The sequence below is a fragment of the Panthera onca genome, chromosome E2 (genome assembly GCF_046562875.1).
Source record: "Panthera onca isolate mPanOnc1 chromosome E2, mPanOnc1 haplotype 2, whole genome shotgun sequence".
NCBI lineage: Eukaryota > Metazoa > Chordata > Mammalia > Carnivora > Felidae > Panthera > Panthera onca.
In genome coordinates this window covers 20,222,386-20,248,824 of record NC_138353.1, presented here as the reverse complement: position 1 = coordinate 20,248,824, position 26,439 = coordinate 20,222,386, and the positions used below count along the sequence as shown (strand labels likewise).

The window sequence follows — 26,439 nt, the reverse complement described above, 5'->3', positions numbered from 1 at the left end:
CTGCTCCTTGACCGATCTGCATGTGGATGTATCTACACCCGGCCGGCCCCCTGCCCCAAACACAAACCTCTCTGGCTGGGAGACTGTGTAATTAGCTGTACCACCTTCCGCAAACAAACCAGCTTCTGCTGCGGAGAGGTGCATTTGTTCAGCTGAGCCAGCTCTCTCTTTGCACGAGGTATGTTGAAGCTGTGAAAAAATTTGGAAAGTGACAACTTAAGACCACAGTGTAAGGGCCCTTCTTCCCTGGCCTATTACACTGCTTCCCACAAACTGTAAGTAACGAAAAACACGCACAGAAACTCAGAAGCAATCTGACTCAGGTCAGTGGCAAAACTCAACACCTCTGAATGTCCCACTCAGTATGCAAAATGATATTATAGCTGCACCAGAAAATTGGGGGGGGGGGGGGGGGAAAGTCCTTAGCCCCAGAGTGAAATAGCTCCAAGGGGTTAAAACAGTTTAAAACATAACCACTTTAGATAGTTTTGTATCCTAATGGAACGGAAATTAACTCAAAAGCCAGTGCCTCTCTGGCAGGCCTCCCTCAGACAGGCAGGTGAGGAGAGACGCCCGCACACAGGACCCACCTGGGCAAGCGGTGGGCCTGCCAAGACACCAGCTGTGCCAAATCCCACCCTGGAGCTCCCAACCAGCTGGCATGACAGGTGCAGGACGGTGACAGCCACAAAACACTCATCTGCCAACCTCGGCCCTTTATCTCTGGTCACAAATACCCCGCACTGCTCCTCAGTATGAATTAAGTCAAACCAGCGTGCGGCCCCTGCCACTGAGAGCCCTGCTTCCAGAAGAAGCGGCCCCCGCCGCTGAGGACGCCGAGCTCCTGCAGCACATACCCTTACCTGCACTCAGGTTTCACACCAATATCCTTCTGCTGAAGATCCTGAAGGCTTCTTGTGATTTTGTTAAAGGCAGCATCCTAACAACAGATTTTTAACGAGGCTTCAGATTTCTTAAAAAGTTTCAAAGGAGGCTTCCAACCGGGATGACAGCGATTTAGAACCTACCTCGCTTGCCTCCATGGTCCCCACATATTTAAAGATCAGGTCATAAATATCGTGCTGGACGTACATCTGTGGAATCAACGAACAGACCCCCGTTTGGGGTGTGCAGAGGTGACAAGGAGCGCCCCCTGGCACCGCTGCCTTCTCGCCCCTCGCCGCCCTGACCTCTTACCTCCACTGCCTGCTTCAGCAGGTTCATCTGGGCCTCCTGCTTGGCAAGCATTTTCTGCGGAACAAGAAGGTACCACCGTTAAAGGGCTTAGATCGGCATGTGGGCAAACCGTAGTTCTCTCTCTCGGAGGTCCTGCTGCTTACCAGGTGAGAGTCCCTCAGAAGCTGCTGGAGGCATTTGGTGTAGAGAGCATTCACCGAGTCCTGTGCAACACAGAGAAACCGGTCACTCTCACAGTCCGAGGCCACGACACAAAACCCAGAACGTGTAATGTGTCCCGGAGTGAGAACATCTCGCAAGATGTATTTCCTGCATTGAGGTCCTAATACAAGCTTATCAAATAAATTATGTGATTTTTTTTCAATTTTTTTTTTTTTTAGCTGTATATGCATGAAGGGCAGGAGAAAATTTCCTTTGGGGTTAACATAGGTGATAATAATATTCATCTTTATATTTGTCATGTTCAAGCGTTCTCCGGTGGCTTGTACTACTTTTACAGTTAGAGAGAAACATTTAAACAAAACTTCCAACAGCGAAGGCAGCAAAGTTTCAGAGTGAACTGAGAGGGATCCCCGTGCTCTTGAACTGGCCTGAAACAGAGCACGTCTGGCAAAGCAAGACACAGCTACTGACTATGTGATGACGCAGGCTCTTTCTTTCACATTCCCGGAATGTTCGCTGGAAAGAGGCAATGCTCCTATCAAATCTCTCCGCGTGTCTTCCCAAAAACTCTCTCACATCTTCGATGGTTTTCAGGGAAAAGGGATCTGAAGATGTTGAAGGCTCTTCTGAAAAAGAAACAGAGGGTCAGAATGGCTGAAGCCTTCACAGTTTCCTAATGGGGCAAGTACCACATCCTTTGCCCTGCTTCCCCAGGATCTGGAGCCCCATCTCCCAGAGGAGGATAGGAATTATTTCAAGATTCTACCCAAGAGCAGCCCAGTTACAGGACAGCTCAGGGTCCAGAGAGCCCGGTCCTCTTGAAGCCCTTTCCTTGGACAAAACAATTTGGGACCATGGGCATGACCCATGAGGCTCTGGTGAGGAAGCCCTGACTCCTGACAATAAAGGCCTCAGAGCACATCTGGCACACTGTTATCTCGATTTCCTGGAACAACTGAAGAATTATTATTTATTAAAAATAATTAGCTCTCTTGGGGTGCCTGGGTGGCTCAGTCGGTTGAGCGACCGACTTCGGCTCAGGTCATGATCTCACGGTCCGTGAGTTAAAGCCCCACGTCAGGCTCTGTGCTGACAGCTCAGAGCCTGGAGCCTGCTTCAGATTCTGTGTCTCCCTCTCTCTCTGCCCCTCCCCCACTCATGCTCTTTTTCTGTCTCAGAAATAAATAAATAAACATTAAAAAATTTTTTTTCTTGAATGACTCTCAGAGAGGCACAATAGTGAAGCTGGAGGGCAATAACGGTAAAGAGCAGCTCTAAAGCTGAGGCCCAGTCAAAGCCAGGACTCCCGTTCTGCACAACTCCAGGCGGCAACATTCACACAGAGATCTACATCAATATCGCCTCCTGGAGTTGTGTAACGTCCAACCTGTGCAACCATACATGGCAGACCCAAGCCACATCGTCTTGGCTCTGGATGACTTTTTGATTAAGTCCTGGGGGAGTTACTATAACGTTATGCAGGTTTCCAGTGGGCTCTTGAATAGTTTATAGGATGTTAATAACAGCTTTGTCAGGAGGAAGTTCAAGAAACACAATTCTCCAGATCAGGAGAAAGGGGTTTTCTCCCAGAATACCTGAACTCTCTCTCTTTTCCAAAGGGTGGGCTATACACAGTATGCTGAAACTTTCTTCTTTCTCATTGTAGAAAGTTTCTTCAAAGAGAATGGGCACTGAGAGAAGACAGGCGAAGCCGGCTCCTAATTTGATCCTGTTTCCTTGTATAAAGACATCCTGGAACAAGAAAGGCGTCCCTGCACCCACAGCCGGTGGTGCCCGTCCATCCGCTCTCAGCCTGGCCCCTACAGCGCACTTCTAACCTTCCCGCCTCCACTCCAGTGTGGGTTTGCAGTGGGGCCCGGTGGGGGGGGGGGGGGGGGGGGTGGCACGCATGAATACTCTTCTGTTTTGCTTTTTGATACAAAACTGTTTTCTTTCCCCTTTGCTCACCCTGCAGCTGCGGCTCCTTAGTACTCTGATCCTTTTTAAATATTGTGGCAGAGAAACATGCTGCTCTCAGAGCAGAAGAAAACCTGTGCCTCTGGGAAAGGAGGAAGGAAGAAGGCTCTTCTAGAATGATCCAGCATGCATGCGGCAGTCCTGCCCACATTCACCACTCTGGCCGTGGCCGGGGTGCCCGGGCAGACAAGCCATAAGCCTGACTCCCATGTTCTCTGTGTGGATTTGGGTTCCTCAAAGAGAACAAACTCACAGTGACCAGCAGGGCTAACAGGGCTGCTGACCCCGGGCTGGTGCACCAGTGACCCTGTGTCCCGTCCCTCCCCTCCCACCACAGGGCTGACGAGCCCTGGCTGCCGGGTCCGAGGGACCAAGCCACAGCACCAACACCAGTGCACCTGGACCCACGCCAGGCCTGGCGAGGAACGGACCTCCCTGTCTCAGAATCTTTCTATCTCAACCTAAAAAATAAGAAAATGCAGGACATTTGGGTGGCTCAGTTGGTTTAGCATCCGACTCTTGATTTCGGCCCAGGTCGTGTCTCACGGTTGGTGGGGTCGAACCCCGCGTCGGGCTCTGAGCTGACAGGATGGAACCTGCTTAGGATCCCCTCTCCCCCTCTGCCTTTCAATCTCTCTCTCTCAAAATAAATAATGAATGAAAACATAGACCCCAAAGTTAAACATCAACAATGAGACAGACAACGTGTCTCCTGTCACAATACACTGAGAAAGATGAAACACCCTTCTCACCATGAGGAAACCTCTGAGAACCCCATGCTGAGGAACAGTCTACAAAGCAAAACATAACTGTCAATGTCACGAAAGACAAAGACAGCCTGAGGACTGTTCCAAATCAAAGAAAACTAAAAAGACCAACAACTGAATGCATTGCATGATCCTGGATCTAAAAAGAAAAAAAAATTTTTTTTCTATAAAAGGGAATAACTATTTGTATCATTAGCACAGTTTGTATGAGGACAGTATCCTATTGATGGTAAATATTGAACAGTATCCTATTATTAAATTTCTGGAGTGTGATCACTCTGCTGTAATGATGCAGGAAATCCACGTTTTAGAATAAAGGGACGTGGTGTCTGTAACTCACACTTACTTCTTCTGAAAAACGTTCAGAAAAAGTAATGATAGTGTGTGGGGGATGGGAGAGAGGGACAGACGAAACAAATGGGGCCAAAATGCTAACAGTTGAGCTGGCTGGGGGAAGAGTATATGAGAGTTCCTTGTACTTCACTGAAACTTCCTGTAGGTTTGAGATGATTTCAAAACCGTGTTTTTTAAAGATTTAAAATTCATCCCTGATGTCCAGTTTGTGGCCCGGAAACCAACGAGCGCTCAGGAGCACTTATCAGCAGGAGGCCCACGGGCTGAGGGAGAGATGCCCGCCCTCCCCATCCCCCCCCCCACCCCCCCACCCCCCCGTCCCAGGCAGAGGTCTAGCCAGGCCCTGCTCGTGACTAGTATCTCCTCCCACCCCACGGGGCTGCTGCTGTGTGTGTCAGAGCCATCACTTAACACAGATGGGACAGGGTGAGAAGCAGGTCTCCCTGCCCTCCTCCCCCCCTCCCCCCTCCCAAGCACTGAGAGAGTGATTCAGGGCGACCCAAAAAGAGATGAATACCTTTCCATTCAAGGTCTGAAAGTGTTCTTCCACTGGTACCAAAATATAGGACTCAAACTGACATGTAGACTGAACATTGCTTGACAAGCTTCCCTTGCAGGGCACCAGGACCTGGAAAAAACAACGAGGGTGAATGCTAAGAGATGGGCCACGTACAGCTTTGGCAGGACGGGCTGCATCCAGCTGTGGGGACCTACTGGCTGACGGAGCCGAGTGACGGGGGTGATGAAGTCCTGGTGACAAAGCTGCGCTCCCCACCTGGGAAGAGGGGCAGGCGGTCACAGGCGCCCTGGGTCCTGCCCCACGGCCAGTGCCAGGTGCCCCACTGTATTCTCAGCAGGCTCAGGGATGGTTCCAGATGAAGACGGGGTAGTTTGGGAAAGTGAAACTAAAAAGGCACACGTAGTCCTGCCACCTGAACGAGAAACCCTGCACCTCAAAGACAGCTTCCTTCCTGTCTTTTTTCTCTGCCTTTTTTTTTTAAGCCTAGTCACGATCATAGTTTGTAATGTGAGCCACAGAAACACAACTTCCTGTGTAGACTCTCACCGTCACCAAGGTGTCTTGCCGTGCCAGACTCTGTCTTAGGGGGAGGCTCAACATGAGACGTGAACTTTGGCCCGACCGTGGCCACCACGCCGACTGGGCACCAACAAGCGAGTCTGCACGGCTCAGGGACTCTCTCAAACTCAAGTGTACCCAGAAGGAAGATGAGGGCCTAGTCCCTCAGAGCCCCCTCTCCTAAAGCAACCCAGCACAAAGCAAACGGCTTCTGCACATATCCCCATCATACATACATCCCCAAGGAAACTGAGGCTCAAGGGAGCTGAGGAACCTGTCCAGGGTCACACAGCCAGTGAGTGGCGGCGCCATGACTCAAAGTCCTGCCACTTCCTGGAGCCAGTGCTGGGAGCTCAGCCCAGGGCTGGCTGGACGTCCCCCTGCAAAGACACCGTAAAACTCTGCAGCCGTCGAGAGCGGCTGTCATCAGGGGCTTCCTCAGGCAGGGTAGAAAGAGCAGCATGGCCTCGCCCCCCATGGGGGACACGCCAACTCCTCGCAGCAGAAAAAGGAGGCACTTGTTGACAAAAGAACGCAGCCCTGTCGATGAAGTGGCTCACCCCTCCTAAACAAATCAAGACTGAATCAGATCAACGCCTAGATTTAACTACCAATTTCAGGAAACGCAGGAAACAGAGGACCACCGTCAACACCACCATGGGACTGCAACTGGCAAAAGTCAAAATGCAGGAAACTACAGGGTGAATGACCCAGGGGAATGAATCTCAAAGAAAGAAAGGAAAGAAAGGAAGGAAAGGAAGGACAGGACAGGACAGGACAGGAAAGGAAAGGAAAGGAAAGGAAAGGGGAAGGAAGGAAAGAAGGAAGGAAGGAAGGAAGGAAGGAAGGAAGGAAGGAAAAGAAAACAAGAAAGGGAAAGATAAAACTAAAAAGACACACAAAGCTGTGGTGATGGTTTCAGAAGGCTACACAAATGTCAAAACTGACCGCATCTCACACACGCAGTATGTGTGGCTCTGCGTGCTCCAGTTTAGCTCAGCAGTGAGGAGAAAAGACAGACTTAAAGACTCCTCAATCCAACATAACTTGTGGACCTCCTCTGGATCCTGATCTGAACAAACCCACTGCAAAACAGACAAACAGACAAACAATTACGAGATGGTTTGGGAAATTTGACTAGATAGTTGACAACACTGAAGAATCATTAAGGAAATTTTTTAGCTGTGATAATGGCATTGTGGTTACATTTTTTAAGAGTCCTTATCATTTAAAAACACATCCCTAAATATCTGCAGACAAAACCACATGACAACCTGACACAATTTTTCTGGGATTTGCTTCAAAAGAATCCAGTAGCTGAGAGCGGAGGGCAGGAGGGAGCAGAAATGACATGTGACCAGCCACTGAACTGATCACTCCTGAAGCTGGGTGACAGATGCATGGGGCTCTTTATATTACTCTTTCTTCTCTTATCAAATGTTTGATATTAAGCTTAGTTGGTAGAGCATGTGACTTTTTTTTAACGTTTGTTATTTTTGACAGGAAGAGAGAGAGACGGAGTGTGAGTGGGGAAGGGGCAGAGAGAGGGAGCGTCAGAATCTGAAGCAGGCTCCAGGCTCTTAGCTGTCAGCAAGAACCCAACGCGGGGCTCGATCTCACAAACCACAAGATCATGACCTGAGCCACAGTCAGCCACCCAGGCGCCCCATAGAGCATGTGACTCTTGATCTCAGGGTCGTGAGTTTGAGCCCCACGTTGGGCACTGAGATTACTTAACAAAAGATATTTTTAAAACACATATAATTTTAAATTTTAATACAAGTAAAACTTAAAGAAAAGGAAGGCCATCAGATAGAAGCATGAATTGAGAAACAGCCTCATGGTCGCAGGGAGCACAGAAAGTAGAGCCTGGGGACCTGAGAGCTGGCACAGGCAAGAGAACACCATGAACCAGGAGGGGGACTGTTTATCGCCCAAACTCAGGGAGGCCCAGAGATGGTCCCGTGCCCGCTCCATGGATGAAGGAGTCCCACAGTCCCACGTGAGAGACCAGGAACTTTTGAGGTGCCTCGGAGAACCTCACCCCAACTGTAATTCCATTCTATTTAGCTGTTTACGTGCGCCTTCTCTGCCTCCCTGATTTGAATAAAGCGTGACCGGCTCCTGCTGTACTGGATCCCCATTCCTGCTCACTGTTCGACAATACAGTAGGCACCCGATGAGTGTTTGTTGAGTGATCAGGGGTCCTCTAACATCAAGGGCCCCCCAGTTTCAGGTAGATGCTGCTGCCTGGAGCATTTCATTACAGGCAGAAGGCAGGAGACGGGCTCCCTGGCCGAGAGTTGGGTAAGGAAGCCAGCCCCTGGAGGGCAGAGACGAGGAGCAGTAGTGAAGCTGCCCACAGGACGCAGGGTCAAGTGCAAGCGCCTCGGGGGCCCTCCCAAGACAGAGCTTGAGACTTCTTGAGCAGACCTCATGGAGATTACAGTCTACGTGGAGGCCACAAAGTTTAGTGTCTCTGAGTAGATCCTAGGTTGGGGACCTGCTTATTTCAAAGATTAACAATAAAACTTTTTACTCTAGCCCCTTTATAAAGAATTTTTATACAACAGTAATTAAATAAAGGACAGTAGAATAAAAGCAAGAATCAGCATTAGCGTGCTGCTACTCCAGGGTACGCTCTGGACCCCTCTCCAGGCCACGTTAGGCACTTCACGGGAGCCCAGGATGACCTCTGTCCTGACACTCATTCCTCTGAGCTACCAACGGCCTGCTTCTGGAATTCCCTGAAGGCGTGCCGTGCTCCCCACCCACCTGTGTGATCGTGGAAACCCAGCACAGTGCTGGGCTGGCACGTAGTGGGTGCTCAATAAACGTTTGTTGGCAGGATCTATGCTAAACAAGAGCTGAGAACTGGAATACAGACCTCAGTGCCCTCAGCTGGCCTGTCTAGGTATTTTACTTGGAAGTCAGTTCTTTGGAACTCGGAAGACATGCTGACAGGCTCCCAGGCAGGCCCTCAAAAGCCTACGTACCCCATAATTAAAAGATCGCAAGGAGAGGAACAAATTTAATCTCCTTTTGAAATTTGTGTTTTTCCTGTAGGCAAATGGCCCCACCCCTAATCCACCTGGGAATCCTTGATACCCCACGGATAAGAGCCCCAGGGAAGCAGCGGGCCTGCCCAGCCCACTCTGAAGAATCCACAGTATATAATTAGCTGGGTGCTAATTAAATAGAAGCAGTGTGGGGGTGTCACAGGCCTCTGGGGTTGGAATCTGGGAAACACGGGGAGTAAGAGCTTCCTGTCCAGTCAGAGAGCAGGTGATGGCAGGAGGCGCCTGCCTGGATGCAGGCATCTGAATCATGGGAAGGTTTTGAAAGGAGTCAAACTCAAGGAGGGAGGAGGCAGGGGAGGGGGGCAGTCAGGTGCACCCTCAGCTGCCACACACTGTCACAGGAGGATGAGGTGGCCAACCAGCTATGCTTTAGAAAGGAGTGTGAGGGGCAGGTAAACCTGACTGGGGGGAACACATGTTCAAAAGTGATGATCACAGTTTTTTAGAGCCCAATAAACAACTCTGATGCCCAGGGCTGATTCAGGGGCAGCCAAACTTGGCCCGATGGCCAAACCCCATGGGAAGAAATTCAGCTTTCACCCGCTGGGGCGGCAGGGATCCCTGAGCGGTGGCAGAAACAATTAAGTACTTTTCCAGAGGCTACTGGAATATTTTTTTCTCATTCCACCAACAGAAGTGGACGGAATACTACTATGGGTTAGCCCATCACACAGCTGAGAGGGGCAGGAGCGAGCCATCAAGATGGGACCGGGCTGAGGCAGACAGCGGCGGTTAGCTCCTTCCCACTGTGACTTCTGCTGGCAAGCTGGCCTCACTGATTCTCTCCCATCTACTGAAGGCCAGAAAGTCAGTGCTGCGAAATGTGGGCCCCAGACAGCTGCTGCCGGACCCTGCAGATCTCAGGAGCGGCTGGAGTAAGGACCTGGGGGCCACCGGGAGCTCGGGATGACACAGTTTATGAAGAATCTCCCATTCCTTGGGGTAGCCAGAAGGAAGGTGACCGAGATGCTGGAGTTCACACTCAGGATTTCCCTTTCGCTGAAGTGAGCTCGAGTGGGAGTCCACTGCTTGCAGCCAGAAAAGCATCTACCTGGGGACAGGAACCGTGCTACGTGCTGGCAACACAATCTGGCAAGACAGACGGGTCCCACAGGGTATTCACAGCATGGCATTCTTAAAGAGCAAGAGAAAGTTACACGTAGTATGCTCTTATCTAGACAGTATTTTTTCAAATATAGGACAGAGATGGGGAGGACATACATCCCATATTCGGTCAGTTAACGTATCTGCTTTGTGTCCTGTACTTCTTCCCTGTGACATGAACCACAGCTGTAATTAGTACGTATTTGCCATCTCCCCCACTAGAATTTAAGCTCCATAAGGGTAAAGACGGTGAAACATATTCCTATATATTCCTATTTATTGCTGAACCCTCAGCATTAAACATGGTACCTTGCTCAGAGTAGCATTTAATAACTGCCGTGAAATGAACAGATGATAGTGTCTCTGGTGAACTTTAGAAGCTTCTTATTTTCTTCTTGGAAACAGCTATAGTCTTCAGTTGCTTTTGTGTGTGTGTGTGTGTGTGTGTGTGTGTGTGTGCATGCGAACATACATATATAGACACACACACGTGTATACATTATACATAATGAACTTTGTGACTTCTTCAAACCAAAGTAAAGTAACTCTGGGACAAATCTATGAATCACAAAGTGGACCCTAAAACCGGGGAGGAACTTGGGGAAAGCAGGGTGCGGTGGCCGCGGGACAGAAAGGGGAAGGTGAAAGTCAGCTCCCGTTTCCCAGACAAGGCAGCCAACAATGAACGTGCAGTGAACCTGAGTAAACTGCCTTCTCCTCCAGCTCAAATCCTTGGCCGCAAAGCAGGAACCCGGTCTGAGAAGAGGGCAACACACGTGAAGAAGCACAAAGGCAAGAAAACGAGCAGGCAGCAGCCCGAAGGCACAGAGCATTCTGTGTGGCACAAGGCCGTGTACACAAGAGGCCGCCGCTGTCACCACCCGAGCACCGGAAAGGTCTGCGCTGCGGGGCCTGCCTCCCTGCAGGCAGCAGGCGCCCCAGCGACAAACCGTGGTTTCTCTTATGTGCTTCCCTCCTCCTGCAATCTGGATGCCTCGATTATTCCACCAGGTCCTCCCCTTTAGGAAATGCCTTCCACAGCAACGTACGAATGCGTTTATAGCTCCCTTATTCCATGCAAGTGAGCACACACCTCACAGACAAGGAGCCTGAGGCCCTGAGGGAAATATGACATCTGCCCCCAGAGGCCCTCATGGTCAACATGGAGACAAGAGAAACAGAGGTGAATACCATGAGATCAACGTCATCAGGGGCTGTCAATAATGTCATCAGAGAAAGGATTACACCCGAGGCTGGTGCAACACCAGGAGGCTTCCTGGAGGAGGCAGCTCGTGGTGGTCCCTCTCTGTTTGTTCACATACTGAGCGCGGCCAGGGGCTTGTTAAACTGAGCAAGTTTGTAACTGACTCCCTCTATGCTTAACCAAATTCGACAGTATGTCTGGCCTCGTCGGCGCTGCCTGGTCCACGCCTAACGGAGAAGGATGACCCTCAGGCTTGAGGCACTTACAATGCCATGGATTTGGGCCACCTTGTTGCATAAGTCAGGACGCCACTTCTGAAGAGCCAGATAGAAAGGATTTTTCAGGAGATCTTCGTCATATAGAGCCATATGGACTTCAGATGGGGCAGAGACCGTCTCCTGGGACAAGGAAAGAAAAAGCAGTAAATGATCACTTTCAGATTTATATAACACAGAAAAGTCCTGTTCTGGCAACTTCTAAAAAGCATCTCTGACATGTATTATTCTACTCTACAGACTTAACACCCCATCAGGAAATATCAAAGATAACCCACCAATTCCAAGACGAGTTGTTTTACTGGCTAACTGTATACATTACATCCTGAAAATCTTAAGCTCCAAATCATTGCAAAAAATAAAAATGGCTATTTTTAGAACATCCTCTGTGACCAAAATTATGACATTTTAAATATATGTGTGTATTTTGAATGAAATACTTTAAGCCTACAGGAACAATGGAAACCTGCCACCCCGGGTTACCAAATTTAACACTTTGCGTATTTGCCTCAGAGTTTCTTTTAAGAAGTCTATCAGAATAGACTAGAATCCCCCTATGCCCCTCTGATCCCATTCCCTCCTCCTCTTTCAGAACCAACCACTATTCTTGTTCATGTTTCTATTCCTTTAAAACGCGTGCATTCATAAGTAATATAAAATATTCTTTTAGGAGCTTCAGAATTTCCATACTTGGGGGCGCCTGGGTGGCGCAGTCGGTTAAGCGTCCGACTTCAGCCAGGTCACGATCTCGCGGTCCGTGAGTTCGAGCCCCGCGTCAGGCTCTGGGCTGATGGCTCGGAGCCTGGAGCCTGTTTCCGATTCTGTGTCTCCCTCTCTCTCTGCCCCTCCCCCGTTCATGCTCTGTCTCTCTCTGTCCCAAAAATAAATAAAAAATGTTGAAAAAAAAAATTAAAAAAAAAAAAAGAATTTCCATACTTGGCTTCACGCTGCAAGTATCCTGGAACACGCCTCTTCCAATCAACAAGTTTTCAAATCCTAGCTATGCTGATCCATACAGATCAGACGTTCCTTCACTAACTTCTGATGTCTAGTATTCTTTTAAGGGAACATGACACAATTTATTTATCTGATATCCTATACATTGCATCCACATTTTCGGGATTACAAACCATGCTGGAATAACTCGCTTATGCCCTTATGTGTATAGCCTGAGCACATATGTGGGAACGTCCCTAGGAGAGGCAGTCTAGGGTACACCCGCCTGCTTTCTACTTCCATGAAAAGAGCATGGGTGCACCCCTCCCTCACACCACACCCTAGCCAACCCTTTTTAGTATTATCCAATTATCTCATTTCTGCCAGTCTGGGAGTATAAAATAGTATTTTGCTGTTTTTAATTTTCATTTCTCTAATGAAATTGAACATCGGGACTCCTGAGTGGCTCAGTTGGTTGAGCGTCTGACTCTGGGTTTTGGCTCCAGTCATGACCTCGCCGTTCATGGGCTCAAGCCCCACATCGGGCTCTGCGCTGACAGTGCAGCGCCTGCTTGGGATTCTCTCTCTCCCTCTCTCTCTGCCCCTTCCCTGCCCACGCTGTCTCTCTAAATACACTTAAACAAAAAAAGAAAAAGAAAAACAAATTGAACGTCATTTCCTTATGTTCTATAAATTGCCTTATCACGTCTTTCGCCCACTTTTTACATGGGTTGTTGGCCTTTTTCTTACCATTTATAGTTCTTTATGCATCTGGATACTAAAAGGTCTTGCAAATATCTTCTCCCGATCTGTGACCTGTCTCCTCATTTTTTCAAATGGATGTTTTCAGAAATAGAAGTGTTTGATGTTAATGTGGCTGAACCTGTCAACCCTTGCCTTAATGGTCAGTGCCTTGTGGATCTTAGGAAATCCTATCATCTGGAGTACCTTTCTGCAAAGTGACTTCATTCTCCCTTTCAGAAGGTGGAGTCTACCTCCCCACCCCTGTGAATCTGAGCCAGCCCTGTGACTGCGTTAGCCAACCAACAGACAGAAGTGATGCTCTGGGATTTTAGAGTGTCAGCCTCAAGAGACTGCAGATTCCACACCCTTTCTCTTGGCACCCTAAGACCACCACGCTATGAAGAAGCCTGTGAGGGGCGCCCGGGTGGCTCAGTCGGTTAAACATCTGACTTTGGCTAAGATCATGATCTCACGGTTTGTGGGTTCGAGCCCTGTGTCAGGGTCTGTGCAGACAGCTCGGAGCCTGGAGTCTGCTTCAGATTCTGTGTCTCCTTCTCTCTCTCTGCCCCTCTCCCATTCATGCTCTGCCTCTCTCAAAAATAAATAAAAACATTTTAAAAATTAAAAAAAGAAGAAGAAGAAGAAGCCCGTGGGATGAAGGACCATGAGGGGAAGAGAGGCCCATGTGGTCCAGTGAGTACAGCCAGCCAGCCCACCCACCAGCCATGTGAGTCCAGGTGAGACTAGCAGAAGCAGCAGCCTGCCAGCCCGTGAATAGTAGGAAATGATAAATCGTGGCAGTTTTAAGCCACTAAGTTTTGGGCTGGTTTACTATGCAACACAGACTACTTGAAATCATATCCTTTCAACTCCAAAACCATAAATATAATCACTATAATTCCTAAGCATCTTCGTTTTTATATATACTATAAATTAGGCATCTAATTTAATTTCTTTCCTATATGGTGAGCTATGTTGGGCTGTTTGGGCTACTAACACAAAAAGTACAGACTGGGCGGCTTAAATTTACTTCTCATAGTTCTGGAGGCTGGAAGCCCAAGAACAAGGTCCTGGCAGATTTGGTTCTTGATGACCCACTTCCTAGTTTGTAGACTGCCACCACCTCGCTGGGTCCTCACATGGCAAGAGTTCTCCTGTCTTTTCCTCTTTTTACAAGACTGTTCACTCCATCACGAGGGCCCCATGACCTAATCTAACCCCTATGAATCTCAACGCCTGACCCCCAAATACCATCACATCAAGGATCAGGATTTCAACATATGAATGGCGGGGTGGGGGCACAAAAATTCAGTCCATAGCATAAGCCAACTGTCCCATCATGCTTTTTTGAATAGTCGATCACTTTCACACTGGCCAATAATGCTACCTTTGCTATATTCCAGCTGTGCTGACAGCTCAGAGCCTGAAGCCTGCTTCCAATTCTGTGTCTCCCTCTCTGCCCTCCCCCTCTCGCGTTCTGTCTCTCTCTCTCTCTCTTTCTCTCTCTCTCTCAAAAATGAATAAACGTTAAAAAAAATTTACTTTTTCAGGGCGCCTAGGTGGCTCAGTGGGTTAAGCATCTGACTTTTGTTCTTGTCATGATCTCACAGTTCATGAATTCGGGCCCCACACTGGGCTCCATGTTCACGGCTCAGAGCCTGGAGCCTGCTTTGGATTCTGTGTCTCCCTCTCTCTCTGCCCCTCCCCTGCCTGCTCTCTCTCTCTCAAAAATAAACATTAAAAAAAATTTTTTTAATTTTTTTTTTTAAAGAAACAGGTGAGGGGCACCTGGGTGGCTTAGTCAGTTAAGCATCCAACTTTGGCTCAGGTCATGATCTCGCGGTTCGTGGGTTCAAGCCCCACATCGGGCTCTGTGCTGACAGCCCAGAGCCTGTTGTCTGTTTTGGATTCTGTGTCTCTCTCTCTCTGCTCCTCCCCTGCTTTCACTCTCTCTCTCCCTCTCTCAAAAATAAATATTAAAAATTTTTTTAATATGAGGTGAAATTAATTTTAATAATATATTTATCCTAATATATCCAAAATATTATATTTTCAACATGTGGTCAATTTTTAAAACTATTAATGACACATTTTACATTCTTTTTTACTCTTACTAAATCTTCAAAATTTGGTGTGTACTTTACATTCACTTTTCAATTCATATTAGCCACATTCAAGTGCTCCATAGCCACATATGGCTAGTGGCTATTATACTGGACAGAGTAGGGCTACACCACATTGTTTTACATGACTATAGCTTCATAATAAGCCTTGCTGTCTCATAAAGGCCTCCCTCCTTGTTCTCCAAAATTGTCTGGTTCTTCTTAACTTTTTGCAATATCATATAAATTAAAATCAGTTCATCAATTCCATGAAAAATCCTCTTGGGATTTTTATCAGAAATGCACTAAATTTATGGACTGGAAAGTCAACATCTTTATGATAATGAATCTCATCATCCATGGACATGGTATGTCTTTCCCTGTATCTCTTCTTCTATTTCCTCCAATTAAATTTTCTCCATAAAAATCATAGATTGTATACAACGTTTATTAAACATTATTTGTATATTCTGTATAGATTTTCTCCTGTTGTGAATGGAGCTTCCATTGCCCCTGTCTACTCCATTTACCATACATCCGTGTGGTGTCCCTGAGCTATCAGAGAGGAATATGAAAAATGGGCACAGAAAAAGAATCTGAGCCTCCATCTCAGGCAGTGCAATAAATATAAACACCTGTCTTGCAGGATTCCCATTTACATGCCGCTTTCAGTATTTTTGCCATACTGCATACCAGTATACCACCACTTACTGCTGGCCCATATGGTGTGTTTGTGAGAATCAGAAAAAGGGACCCCATCCTCCCAGTGGGTACAGTCCTATGCCACGGCACATGGCTTGGTAAGTAGCTCACAGGCTATTTATCAGCCCCAGTTTGCCAATATCTCCCACCCCTAGGCAGGGCACCTGTGTAGTAAATAATCTGCATAATTATACACAATGACTCTACTGCTAATCTTTGACATATTCCTTTAAACACCTACAGTCTTTTAAATTTTATTTTATTTAGGGGCGCCTGGGTGGCTCAGTCGGTTGAGCGTCTGACTTCAGCTCAGGTCATGATCTCGTGGTTTGTGAGTTTGAGCCCCGCGTCGGGCTCTGTGCTGACAGCTCAGAGCCTGGAGCCTGCTTTGGATTCTGTGTCTCCTCCTCTCTTTGCCCCTCCGATGCTCATGTTCTGTCTCTCTCTGTCTCTTAATAATAAATAAACGTTTAAAAATTTTTTTTATTTTATTTTTATTAAGTTTATTTATTTATTTTGAGAGAGAAAGAGAAAAGCACAAGCAGGGAAGGAGCAGAGAGAGGCGAGAGAATCCAAAGCAGGCTCCTTGCTGTTGGCATAGAGCCCGATGTGGGGCTCGATCCCACTAACAGTGAGATCATGACCCGAGCAAAATCAAGACTTGGACGCTTAAATGAGCCACCTACGCGCCTCTAAAATTTATTTTAAAAAGAACCCTTATTACAACTTTAAATATAAAAACAGTATCACTCCTATAAAATATGTAATCTTAAAAATTATAAAAACAATTGACGTTAAAACCTTGCTAAATACCACTACCTGCCAAACACTCTGAACCCGAGCCTGAGACCCCTTCACTGAAAAGGGAAAATTAGCAACTATCAAAGAACATCAAGTAACTTACCCCTGATACAATAAGATGAATGAAATAGGAGTGAAAAACTGAATTACTTTCTTACTATATAACAATATTCCAAAATGCCTTCTTGGGAAAATACCAGGACAGTTGACATAAGTACATACATTATGAATTCTATCAGTTTCAGCTAATGATAAAAATAGCAACTATTTGATGGGGCACCTGCGGGGCTCTGTAGGTTGAGTGACTTTGGCTCAGGGCATGATCTCGCAGTTCATGAGTGTGAGCCCCACATCGGGCTCTCTGCTGTCAGCACAGAGCCCGCTTCAGATCCTCTGTCTCCTTCTCTCTGTCCCTCCCCTGCCTGCACGTTCTCAAAAATAAACAAACATTAAAAAACAAAAACAACTATTTGAAAGCCTCTTTCGTTCAGGCACTGTGATAACGTCTATGTACCTTCATCCCATTTTAATGTTCATAATAACTATAGGTAACTAACTATAATTAATGCTCAAAACAACTGTTGGTATCATTAGCCCCCATATGCTGCAGATGAAGAAATTGAGGCACATTTGGCCCATTCGAGGTTACACACATGTCAGAATTTATTCTAACATGCACCCCTTCAACAACTACACTCATCGTGTAAAATAAATAAGCTGGATTAAGGGTTATTTCATGAGTCACAGATGCACAGATTCCCCCAAAGGAAAAGTCACCATGACAGACAGCCACACAGGCCCTACACTGAACTCCCCCGGTCTGGTCCAGCCAGAACAGTCTCTGCTACAGGCCCTCCTGGGGACTGCCTCAGGGGACAGCCCCACCCTGGGGACTGCCTGAGTTCCCTGCAAATCCCCTTAGGGGAAGAGCCTAGCATGAAAAAGACTACATATAATCCCTTCCTGGACCCCAGAGACGGCTCTGCCGTCTATACAGATACCTGAATTGTTCAGGTATCTGAATTGTTGAATTCAATTATTACCGGAGTCCAAATAATCCTTTTACGAGTCCGGAACCACTGGATAATGTGACTTTGCTGGGACAGAGTCACAAGAAAACAAAAATTCTTCCTGGTTTCTGACACAATTGGTTCTACGCAGCAGAGTGCAAAAGTAAACACCCCTTGGACAGAAACCGCATGAGAGACAGGATGAGATACGGGCAGAATGAAGCTGGGAAGGGACACTCCTGCTTCTCAGACAAGGTGCCGGCTCAGCGTCCACACCTCGACGCCCAAGATGGAGGCGACAAGGGCAAACTCTGATGGAGGAAGTGACTACCTGGCTGGGAGGCAAGGAATGTGTATCAGCAGAGTAAAACCAACCCAGAGCAGCGTTGCGGCAGGTAAGGACCAGACAAGAGAAGGGAGAAGCAAAGAAAGGGGGTGGGGTGGGGAGCAGAGAAGGCCTCCCTGGCAAGGACCAGAGTAAGACAAGGGTTTGGGAAGCAGGAACAGAAACCCAAGAGTAAACTTCTCTTGACAGATGACTGAGTCCAGGAAAATACAAGAATCCAAATAATGCCAGTCAGAGAGGGGCAGCAAGGTAAAGGAAGGCCCCTGAAGGCCACATCAAAACATTCCATTCAGGGGCACCTGGGTGGCTCAGTCGGTTAAGCGTCCAACTTTGATTTCGGCTTAGGTCATGATCCCAACATCGTAGGATCAAGCCCCATGTTGGGCTCTGTGCTGAGCATGGAGCCTACCTGAGATTCTCTCTCTCTCTCTCTCTCTCTCTCTCTCTCTCTCTCTCTCTCTCCCCTCTGCCCCTCTCCCACTTGTGTGTTCTCTCTCTCTAAAAAGAAATAAAATGAAAAAAACATTTATAAAAAGAAAAACATTCCATTCAAATGCACGAAACACACAAGACTGAACAAGCATTGCTGGTGAATGGGACAGAGCTTGCTGTGTTTCAGTCCCAAGTCATCTGTTTTCTCTTGGACATCATTCCTCCTGGTTGCCAAGGACTGAACCCTCTGTCCAGGAGTAAGGATTCCAAGAGCTCTGTCCAGAACTGTTGTCCACCTTTTCGCCCCAGTGTTAAAAACATATAATAATCTGATGCAGTCTGGTGCTTAATGCCAGAATGGAATTCTCATACAGAGGTAAATACTTAAAGTAGGTTAACATCCTGAACAAGTTTACTTGTAAGAATTAGCTTTAGATTTTAAAATAACATGCAAAGTAAATGGATTCTTCCTCATAAAACTGGAAAGAGGAGTAAATCCTCTTATAAAACTCCTTTAAGAAAAAAAAATTCCGTCCCTGACAAAGCTCGAATGATGGGATGATTTACAGCAATTCCAATGTGAAATTAGTCACAGATAACAAATACCCCTGAACATGAGTTATCTGAGGTGACCCTATGAACAGGAGAGCCAGGCAAGGTCTCAAACTACCACCGGACATTTCAAGACGTGGTGTGCACACTTGTGGTTTTGTGGTCTTCAACCGTCCCATCAGCCTAGATGAGGCTGGGTGGTCAGGGACCATCTGATGACAGCGTGCAGCTTCGCTCAGCAGAATCCAACACGGGAATGTCTGTGCCTCCCAGAGATAAACTCCCGGCTGAAATGTCACTGCTCTGGCTGCTCCCACCCTTACAGGGCCCTCACCAAAGGTCTTGATCAGGCATATTTTCCAAATGATGAGCAACATTCTCCAACTAGTTTCATCTGTGATTCAGAAGGGAAAGGCAAAAGGGCAAAACTTTCTAATTCATCTATATTTAATAGCAAATGGAAGCAGCTGGATGGTGTAACGTATGGCATTACAGTCACTTATGTCCTTCCGGCCTGTAACATCTGTGGATCCTATCTATACTTTTCTCAAAGCTCTCCTTCAAAGCTTCCAGCCTGTTTGTGGCCAGCTGACTCTCCGTAGGCATGCTGTATCTGTGTCGTCCACTTGAACAAAATGATAGTGGGGTGTTAGAGGAAGCTCAAGCTCCCCGGGAGGCGTCATCTCTCATAGGAGCTGAAAATCTACTGCCCACATCCAGGGGAGGGTGAGGAGCTGGCCCCAGGCAGCTATGCAGGCACTGGCAAAAAGCCACAAACAAACTGTGCTCAGAGCTGGCCATACGCAGTGACAGCTGGAATGTGGAGGGCCACACAGGGAGAGAAGGCCTCAGAGCTGGAAGAGGGGTGTGACCACTAAGCAGGAGAGTTCGGAGGAGCACAACCGCCCCTCAGAACACCACTCCATCACCCCGCTCCAGAAGTTACCGGAGGAGGCACCAGCACCCAACTCCTGCCAGAATCCTGAGCAGAAAGGCGGGAGTTCCGAGGGCCGCGTCTCGGTGTCTCGCAGACGTAGAAGGTCTGGATTTGGGTCTGAATCCTTTCGAGGTCTGGTATCTATCATCACATGGCCACATTCCTCTGCTCCTCTAGGAGAGGATTAAGTTACTGGCCACCAATCTAATTCTGACAATTCACAAATGGAGGGAGAGCCCCCACAGAAACACTAACGGCGCACAGACCCGGCGGTTGCCCTCACAAGGGCAATGCAGTCCAAGAGCCACAAGGAGACACAATCAAGAAGACCTTGACTGCAGACACTACTGCTTGCTCTCCCGGCAATGATGCCAGGCAGGAAGATTTCAGATGGCAAGCCAAAGTCAAGAGAGCTCACCCCGGTAGCTTCTCCACTTCAGAGCCCCGACTGCTTTCCTGTCGCTGGGGCTAGTCACAAGTGTCTGTCCCTGCTCCCATCCTGCACTTCTCCCTCAGGGGCTTCCGCCTCCTGACCTTACTCATACTGGTCCACATGAAAAGATAACAAAGTGGTCTTTGCAACACTGAGGTCTGTATGGTACAGTAGTCCCCCTTACCATCAGTTTCATCTTCCAGTTTTGGTTCCCCATGGTCAACTGGAGTCCGGAAACAGAAGATCCTCCTTCTGACATACGGTCAGAAAGTCAACAGTAGCTAACACAGTATCATAATAACCCGTATCGGGTCCCCTCACTTCATTTCATCACGTGGGCATTTTATCATCTCACATCATCACAGGAAGAGTGAGTACGGTACCATAAGATATTTTGAGAGAGACCACATTTACATAACTTTTATCACAGTGCCTCATGAATAAGTGTTCTATTTTATTATTTTTGTTAATCTCTTACTGTGCCTAATTTATATATTAAACTCATCATAGGTATGTAGGTATAGGATTGGGTACTATCCAAAGTTTCTGGCATCCATTAAGGGTCTTGGAAAACATCCCCCACAGATTAAAGAGGGCTACTATATTCTTCAAGGACTTACGTACTTGAACTCCCTACTAGACAAACTCTCAATTTCTCCACCTGGCATTAAGGACCTCTCATTCTGGCCTTCCACCGATCTCAGTAGCCTCACCTCCCTCCACTGTCCCCAAAGCTCCCCAAAGTGATGGGTTCTCCCTCCTGTCCATTTTGTCTTGAAAACTACTCTTCCCTTGCCATGGCCCCATGTGGCCAGTGGGCGGCTAAGAGCCACACAGCAGAGAATGGCCACGGCCTGGATCATCCAAGCCCTGGCCCCAAATGGCCCCAAATCAATAGATAAAAGGACAGAGAGCTCAGGGAGAGGGAACCCTGGGGTGAAGCGCTCTGGATCCTCTGGACTGCCTCAATACCATGCTGGGGGAGGCAGACTCAAAACGCTAATATCTCACCAAGATTCCCTGCTCTTCTCTGGGGCTGGCGGGAGGCTTGCGCTAATCAAAATAGGGTACTCTCCCCCACGAAACCCATAAACTTGGAAAACGCCAGTTCGCATGCAAACATGCGATGTAGTAGTCCCTCCAGTCTCGCCAGCCCCTCCCTCCCTGTATGTCCTAAATTCTCAAGGAAGACGGGTCACTTGCTCCGTGATGGCCCAGCACAGGCTTCGGTTTCCAGTGCCCAAGTCCCCAACATCTCCAGGGGCCATGCCTGGCTCAAGAGCCCACAGTAGTCTACATTCAACGAAAAGAACTGAACAGACCCAGAATCTGGAACATCTCTTGGTGCTTAAGTTTTCCTGGAGTAAATTTTACCCAGCAGGACGAAAGACGACTGACTGACAGGGATTCCCTCCTCCTTCCCTGCGCCTTCACCACCACCTCCCCCCCCCCCCCAACTCCCCCGGGACCACAAGGCCAGAGGCTCCGGACCCCCACCCACATCCTCCCCCTCCAGCCGCCGAGTCAGGCAGTCAGCAAACCACCGAGGCCACTCAGCGCTGGGGCGACGGCCCCGCCCACTGCCCCCAAGTCCGAGCTCACAGCCCCCGCACCCGCTGACCCGTCCCGTAGTCATGGGGATCAGAGGGCGCATTCTTCGCCATCCCCCACTCCGCACACGAAGGGCAGAGAGAGCCCGGCTGCCGATCGGACCCGGAGAGCGCGGGCGGGCGGCCCAGCTAGCGAGGGACTGGGGTCTTGGGGTGGCCGTCCAGGGGCAGCCAGCCCAGCCTGGGGCGCCGCGGGGCTCCCGCGGCGGTGAGAAAAGAGCCCCTCCCCCTTCCAGCTCTGGGGCCCCGCCCGGCCACTAGGCCCCGAGGCGCAGCCGTCCCGGAGGAAGGGAGGCGCGGAAGGAGACAAGAGGGAGGACACTTACTTAAAAGGCTACATAGTTTCACTCCCTGCCCTTCCAGGAGCGGCGGCGACACCTCCCGGGCCCTCGACTCGGACCTCGGTGCCCACCACCCCAGCGCAGCAGTTCAGCTCCACCGCCCACCCCTTTACTCCGCCGTTGGGCGGAGCCGCACCTGGTCAGGCCAATGAGCGACAGCCCTTACCCAGAGTGACGTGTGCACAGAGCAATCACTGAGCCCGCCCAGCCGGGGTGGGGCTCAGGCGGTGCACAGCGCTTCCTACTCAGGCGGGACCAGCCTGGAGCCGCGGACTGCGCTTGCCCGGAACGGGAGGGGGCGGGGCCGAAAGCTGATCAGACCCTAGAGGTGGGGTCCAAGCTTGGTCCCTAGAAAGCGGGCGGGATCTGGATAAGGAGCATCAGGGAGTCGTCCCGCCCTGTGGATCACCCTTTACTGCTAGCTTCGGAGGACGAAGTCCTCCTGTCCTACAAGGGACACCACTATGTCAATGAAGGGGTCTAGGAATTAGGGTCCCTGGGTTCTGGTTCCCCCACTTGTACGGACGTCGCGTGATTTAGGCTCCCTTTTACCTGTGCCTCGGTTTCCCCATCTTTACGATACTGGAGGGTTGGAACTCCCGAGGGCTAGTCTCCAAATCTGTAATGGGGTGCAGAGGAGGGGGAGATGGGGGACCTACACGTGACCTTCCCGCGCGGGGCCCCGCCTATCCCAGATCCAAGGGTTGCAAGCGCTCCGCGAGGATGGGCGGGGGTGGGCGGATCCTAAGAAACCCGACCCCGCAGCCCTTGGCTGTGGCTAAGGCGCCGCGCGCGGCTCGGCGACCGCTAGCGCTGGCGACGGCACGGGAGAAGGATGGGGACCGCAACCCGGGCTTCGCAGAGGACCATCGTGGAGGCGAGGGCGGTGCAGAGACTCGGCGTGTGACTTGGAGTGTGGAGTGCATCAGGAAACGATGGACGAGGGGATGAGAGATAGCTAACGGGGCTCTGTCTCTGCGTCCGGTCCGCGGAGGCGCACGTCGTGGGGCTGGAGAGGTTCTGTCTACAGCGGCAGCGCCGAGCTTGTCTCGGGCCATGAGAAGCGCGCGGACCGCCCGGCCCCAGGCTGCCCTCGTGGCCGGCCGCGTCCTGCCGCGCTGAGAGCTTGGGGGCGAAGAGGGGTGTGGGCGGCCGGGCTGCGCCCGAGCGCACCGCCATGGCAAGGGAGGAGTGCAAGGCGCTGCTGGACGCTCTCAACAAGACGACCGCATGCTACCACCACCTGGTGCTGACCGTCGGCGGCTCGGCAGACTCGCAGAACCTGCGTGAGGAGTTGCAGAAGACGCGCCAGAAGGCGCAGGAGCTGGCGGTGGCCATCCGCGCCCGGCTGACGGCCGCGCTACGCGACCGGGGCCTGGGCGCCGAGGAGCGCGCGGAGTTCGAGCGCCTCTGGGTGGCTTTCTCCGGCTGCCTGGACCTGCTGGAAGCCGACATGCGGCGTGCGCTGGCCCTGGGCACCGCGTTCCCGCTGCACGCGCCGCGGCGGCCGCTGGTGCGCACCGGCGTAGCGGGCGGCTCCGCGGGCGTAGCGGCGCGCGCCCTGAGCGCCCGCAGCCTGCGGCACGAGGCGGAGCGCGACTTCGACGTGAACGACCTGCGCGAGCTGGAGCGGGAGATCCTTCAGGTGAGCGAGATGGTCAACGACATGGAGATGAAGGTCAACGTGCCCCGCTGGACCGTGCAGGCCCGCCAGACGGCGGGCGCCGAGCTCCTGTCCAGCGTCGGCGCCTCTTCGGTGGGCGTCGTGTCTGTACAGGAGCGCACCGGGCCTTGCGACGTGAGCAAGGCCCTGGCCGCCACCGTTTTCAGCGCCGTGCTGCTGGCGGCCGTGGCCCTGGCCATCTGCGTGGCGAAGCTGAGCTGACCGACAGAAGACTCTACCCGCCGGCGCTCCCTCCCCGAAGACATCCTTCAGGAACGACTGCCACTGCCTGCACTCTGGATGGGAGTGGGATCTGGCATGTTTAAGGGAAGGGGTTCTAAAGCCCTGTGTGTGTGTGTGTGTGTGTGTGTGTGTGTGTGTGTGTGTGTGAACACATCTGCCTGGGCAGAACATGGTTGCCTGGTGCTGGCCTGTGAGGAGTTAATTTTGCGCGGGCGGCCAGGGCATTACCGCTAATGTATGCAGCAGCTTTATCCCCTATTAATAGAAAACCGTCCACAGTGACCCTAGATTCCAAGTTAATGGGTTACCGCTTGTGCAGCTGGGGCGCGTTTACAACGGAGTCTGAGTCGGATTACCCCACCTCTACCAGCGATTCCCACTGTCCGCGCGGGGGGCAGTTTGAAAGGGGGGTGAGGTGAAATGAGTGGGGGCGGGGTTGTTTTGCTCTGTGTGGGTGGTGACTTTGTTTCCTGGACAAAACTGTAAGAAGATGTAAGCAGGTTTTATTACCTTAATCCTTTGGGGCCTAAGCTTAGGAGAGTGTGCAGAGACATTCATGCAAAGTGCTATCTCTATGGTGCACGATTGAGCTTCTTGGCAGAGTTTATCCATTAGTTACCAAAAGCAGCGGGAAGAGGTTTGGGATGCTGACCTCCCCCGCAAGTTATGACCCTACTTAGGAAACCAGAGAAGGCATGTCAAGCCTGCCCTCCCATGCTTGGATCCATTGCACACACTTGCCTATTAAAAAGGGCTCTCCCGGGGCGCCTGGGTGGCGCAGTCGGTTAAGCGTCCGACTTCAGCCAGGTCACGATCTCGCGGTCCGTGGGTTCGAGCCCCGCGTCGGGCTCTGGGCTGATGGCTCGGAGCCTGGAGCCTGTTTCCGATTCTGTGTCTCCCTCTCTCTCTGCCCCTCCCCCGTTCATGCTCTGTCTCTCTCTGTCCCAAAAATAAATAAAAACGTTGAAAAAAAAAATTAAAAAAAAAAAAAAAAAAAAAAAAAAAAAAAAAAAAAGGGCTCTCCCCAGCCAGCCTGGAAGGGGCACGAGCTTTGGGAAGGGACGCATGCTGTTTAAAGACGCACTTTCTCCTTTGCTGGGGTTTATTTTTTGTTCCAAAACTAGACCAGTGTTTGATCCTCCTTTGGGGGAGGGCTGCAGAATCCTCTTTGGAGCCCTTAATCCTATCTATCCCTTGGAATTTGCCTGCTAGCCAGTAGGAGAGCTGGCTCTGGAGGAAGCTGCACAGCTCCCTGACCCTCACACTGACCCTGAGAGGGAAAACCTCACTGTCTCATGTCAGTTTGAGCCAGTTAGCCCTGAGACTGGGTTAGAGTGCAAAAGCTTCGGCTCAGAATTTCAGCAGCTTTTTAAAAACAATAACCATTTGAAAGAAAAACCATATAACATTGTTCTGTCTTATCAAAGCTGGGTTTTTTGGTAAAGGACATTTGGCCACGAATCCATACGTGCCAATGAGTCAAACATAGTGGTCTTTACTTACATGTTTAAGTTAGTAAATCTACATCTATTATTAAAATAGACCTTCTCAAAGGCAGGTTATAGCATAAACTACCAGAACGAAGCTGAGTGGCCCCTGCTTCTTTCGCTCAATAAAGAATGTGGAAAACCCTGGGACCCAGGCTGGAATTTACCTGAGCAGTGCCACCACCTCTGCCTGTGGTGCAGAGAGAACATCGTTGGGGAAATAAGGCTGAGAAAACGCACGCATTTAACTCTCCAAGGGTAATTTGGAATAAAACCCAAGGCTTTGGTTTGGCTGAAAACTGACAAGGATTTTTTTTTTTTCTTTTGTACCCTAAAGGTGGGAAAGGGGACCAGAGAAGGGAATTGACAGTTTCACAAGGACAGCTTGGAGGGCCAAGGAGTAGGGGCAGATACAAGTATTGCAGCCTTGGCGGTCCTAAGGGCCAGCCTCCCAGCCCAACTTCCTCCCACCCTTCCTGAGCACACAGATTCCAGCACCTCACGGTGAAAGCATGGGATCTGTTTGCGTGCGTGTCTGTGATAATGGTTTTAAAACACCCACGAGGTCTTAAGCCGATTAAAAGTTTTATGACCTTAGCTAATAAAAGGAACACCTTCTGCCTCATCTGAATAGGGGCCAGCTCAAATTCTTTTGCATCTGAAGGTTCAGGGTACCTTCAGAGACAACCCAAAAAGTTCCCTAAGTACCCTCCCGCTCCTCCCATACACACAGGCAACATGGAATCTCTATTACCTTCCCCAAACTCTCAGTTCTCCCAGACAAGAGGAGGCTGGGGCATTCTGTGACCCAATGTTGGAAAATATCCTTTAAAACCATGCCCTAAGTATATTCTTCTGTTTCTAATACAGTAACTCGTCTGTTCTCACCAAACTGTTTTGCT

General features: G+C 49.8%; 2 protein-coding genes across 7 annotated transcripts in view; one reads left to right on the top strand and one right to left on the bottom strand.

Moving 5' to 3' along the window:
* The window catches only part of ANKRD27 (ankyrin repeat domain 27), a 51,893-nt gene extending 29,624 nt beyond the window's left edge, over window positions 1-22,269 (bottom strand). For all 6 annotated transcript variants that reach the window (XM_060650886.3, XM_060650887.3, XM_060650888.3 and 3 more), the window contains exons 1-10: window positions 22,130-22,269; window positions 11,190-11,321; window positions 4,975-5,085; window positions 2,955-3,111; window positions 1,831-1,985; window positions 1,341-1,400; window positions 1,198-1,251; window positions 1,029-1,094; window positions 864-940; window positions 68-189 (exon numbers count right to left, since the gene is read on the bottom strand). In XM_060650886.3, the coding sequence (XP_060506869.2) occupies window positions 68-189; window positions 864-940; window positions 1,029-1,094; window positions 1,198-1,251; window positions 1,341-1,400; window positions 1,831-1,985; window positions 2,955-3,111; window positions 4,975-5,085; window positions 11,190-11,291 (904 nt within the window). In that variant the 5' untranslated portion in view covers window positions 11,292-11,321; window positions 22,130-22,269. The remainder of the gene's footprint in view (window positions 1-67; window positions 190-863; window positions 941-1,028; window positions 1,095-1,197; window positions 1,252-1,340; window positions 1,401-1,830; window positions 1,986-2,954; window positions 3,112-4,974; window positions 5,086-11,189; window positions 11,322-22,129) is intronic.
* Window positions 22,270-22,447: 178 nt separating this feature from the next.
* Window positions 22,448-25,065, top strand: RGS9BP (regulator of G protein signaling 9 binding protein). The gene has a single exon (XM_060650894.3). It carries the CDS (start codon window positions 23,322-23,324, stop codon window positions 24,027-24,029), a length of 708 nt encoding a protein of 235 aa, XP_060506877.1. The 5' UTR covers window positions 22,448-23,321; the 3' UTR covers window positions 24,030-25,065.
* Window positions 25,066-26,439: the final 1,374 nt, after the last annotated feature.

What these genes read in the sequence shown, in the direction of transcription:
- RGS9BP (XM_060650894.3), top strand. Translation starts at nt 23,322, where the DNA reads ATGGCAAGGGAGGAGTGCAAGGCGCTGCTGGACGCTCTCAACAAGACG.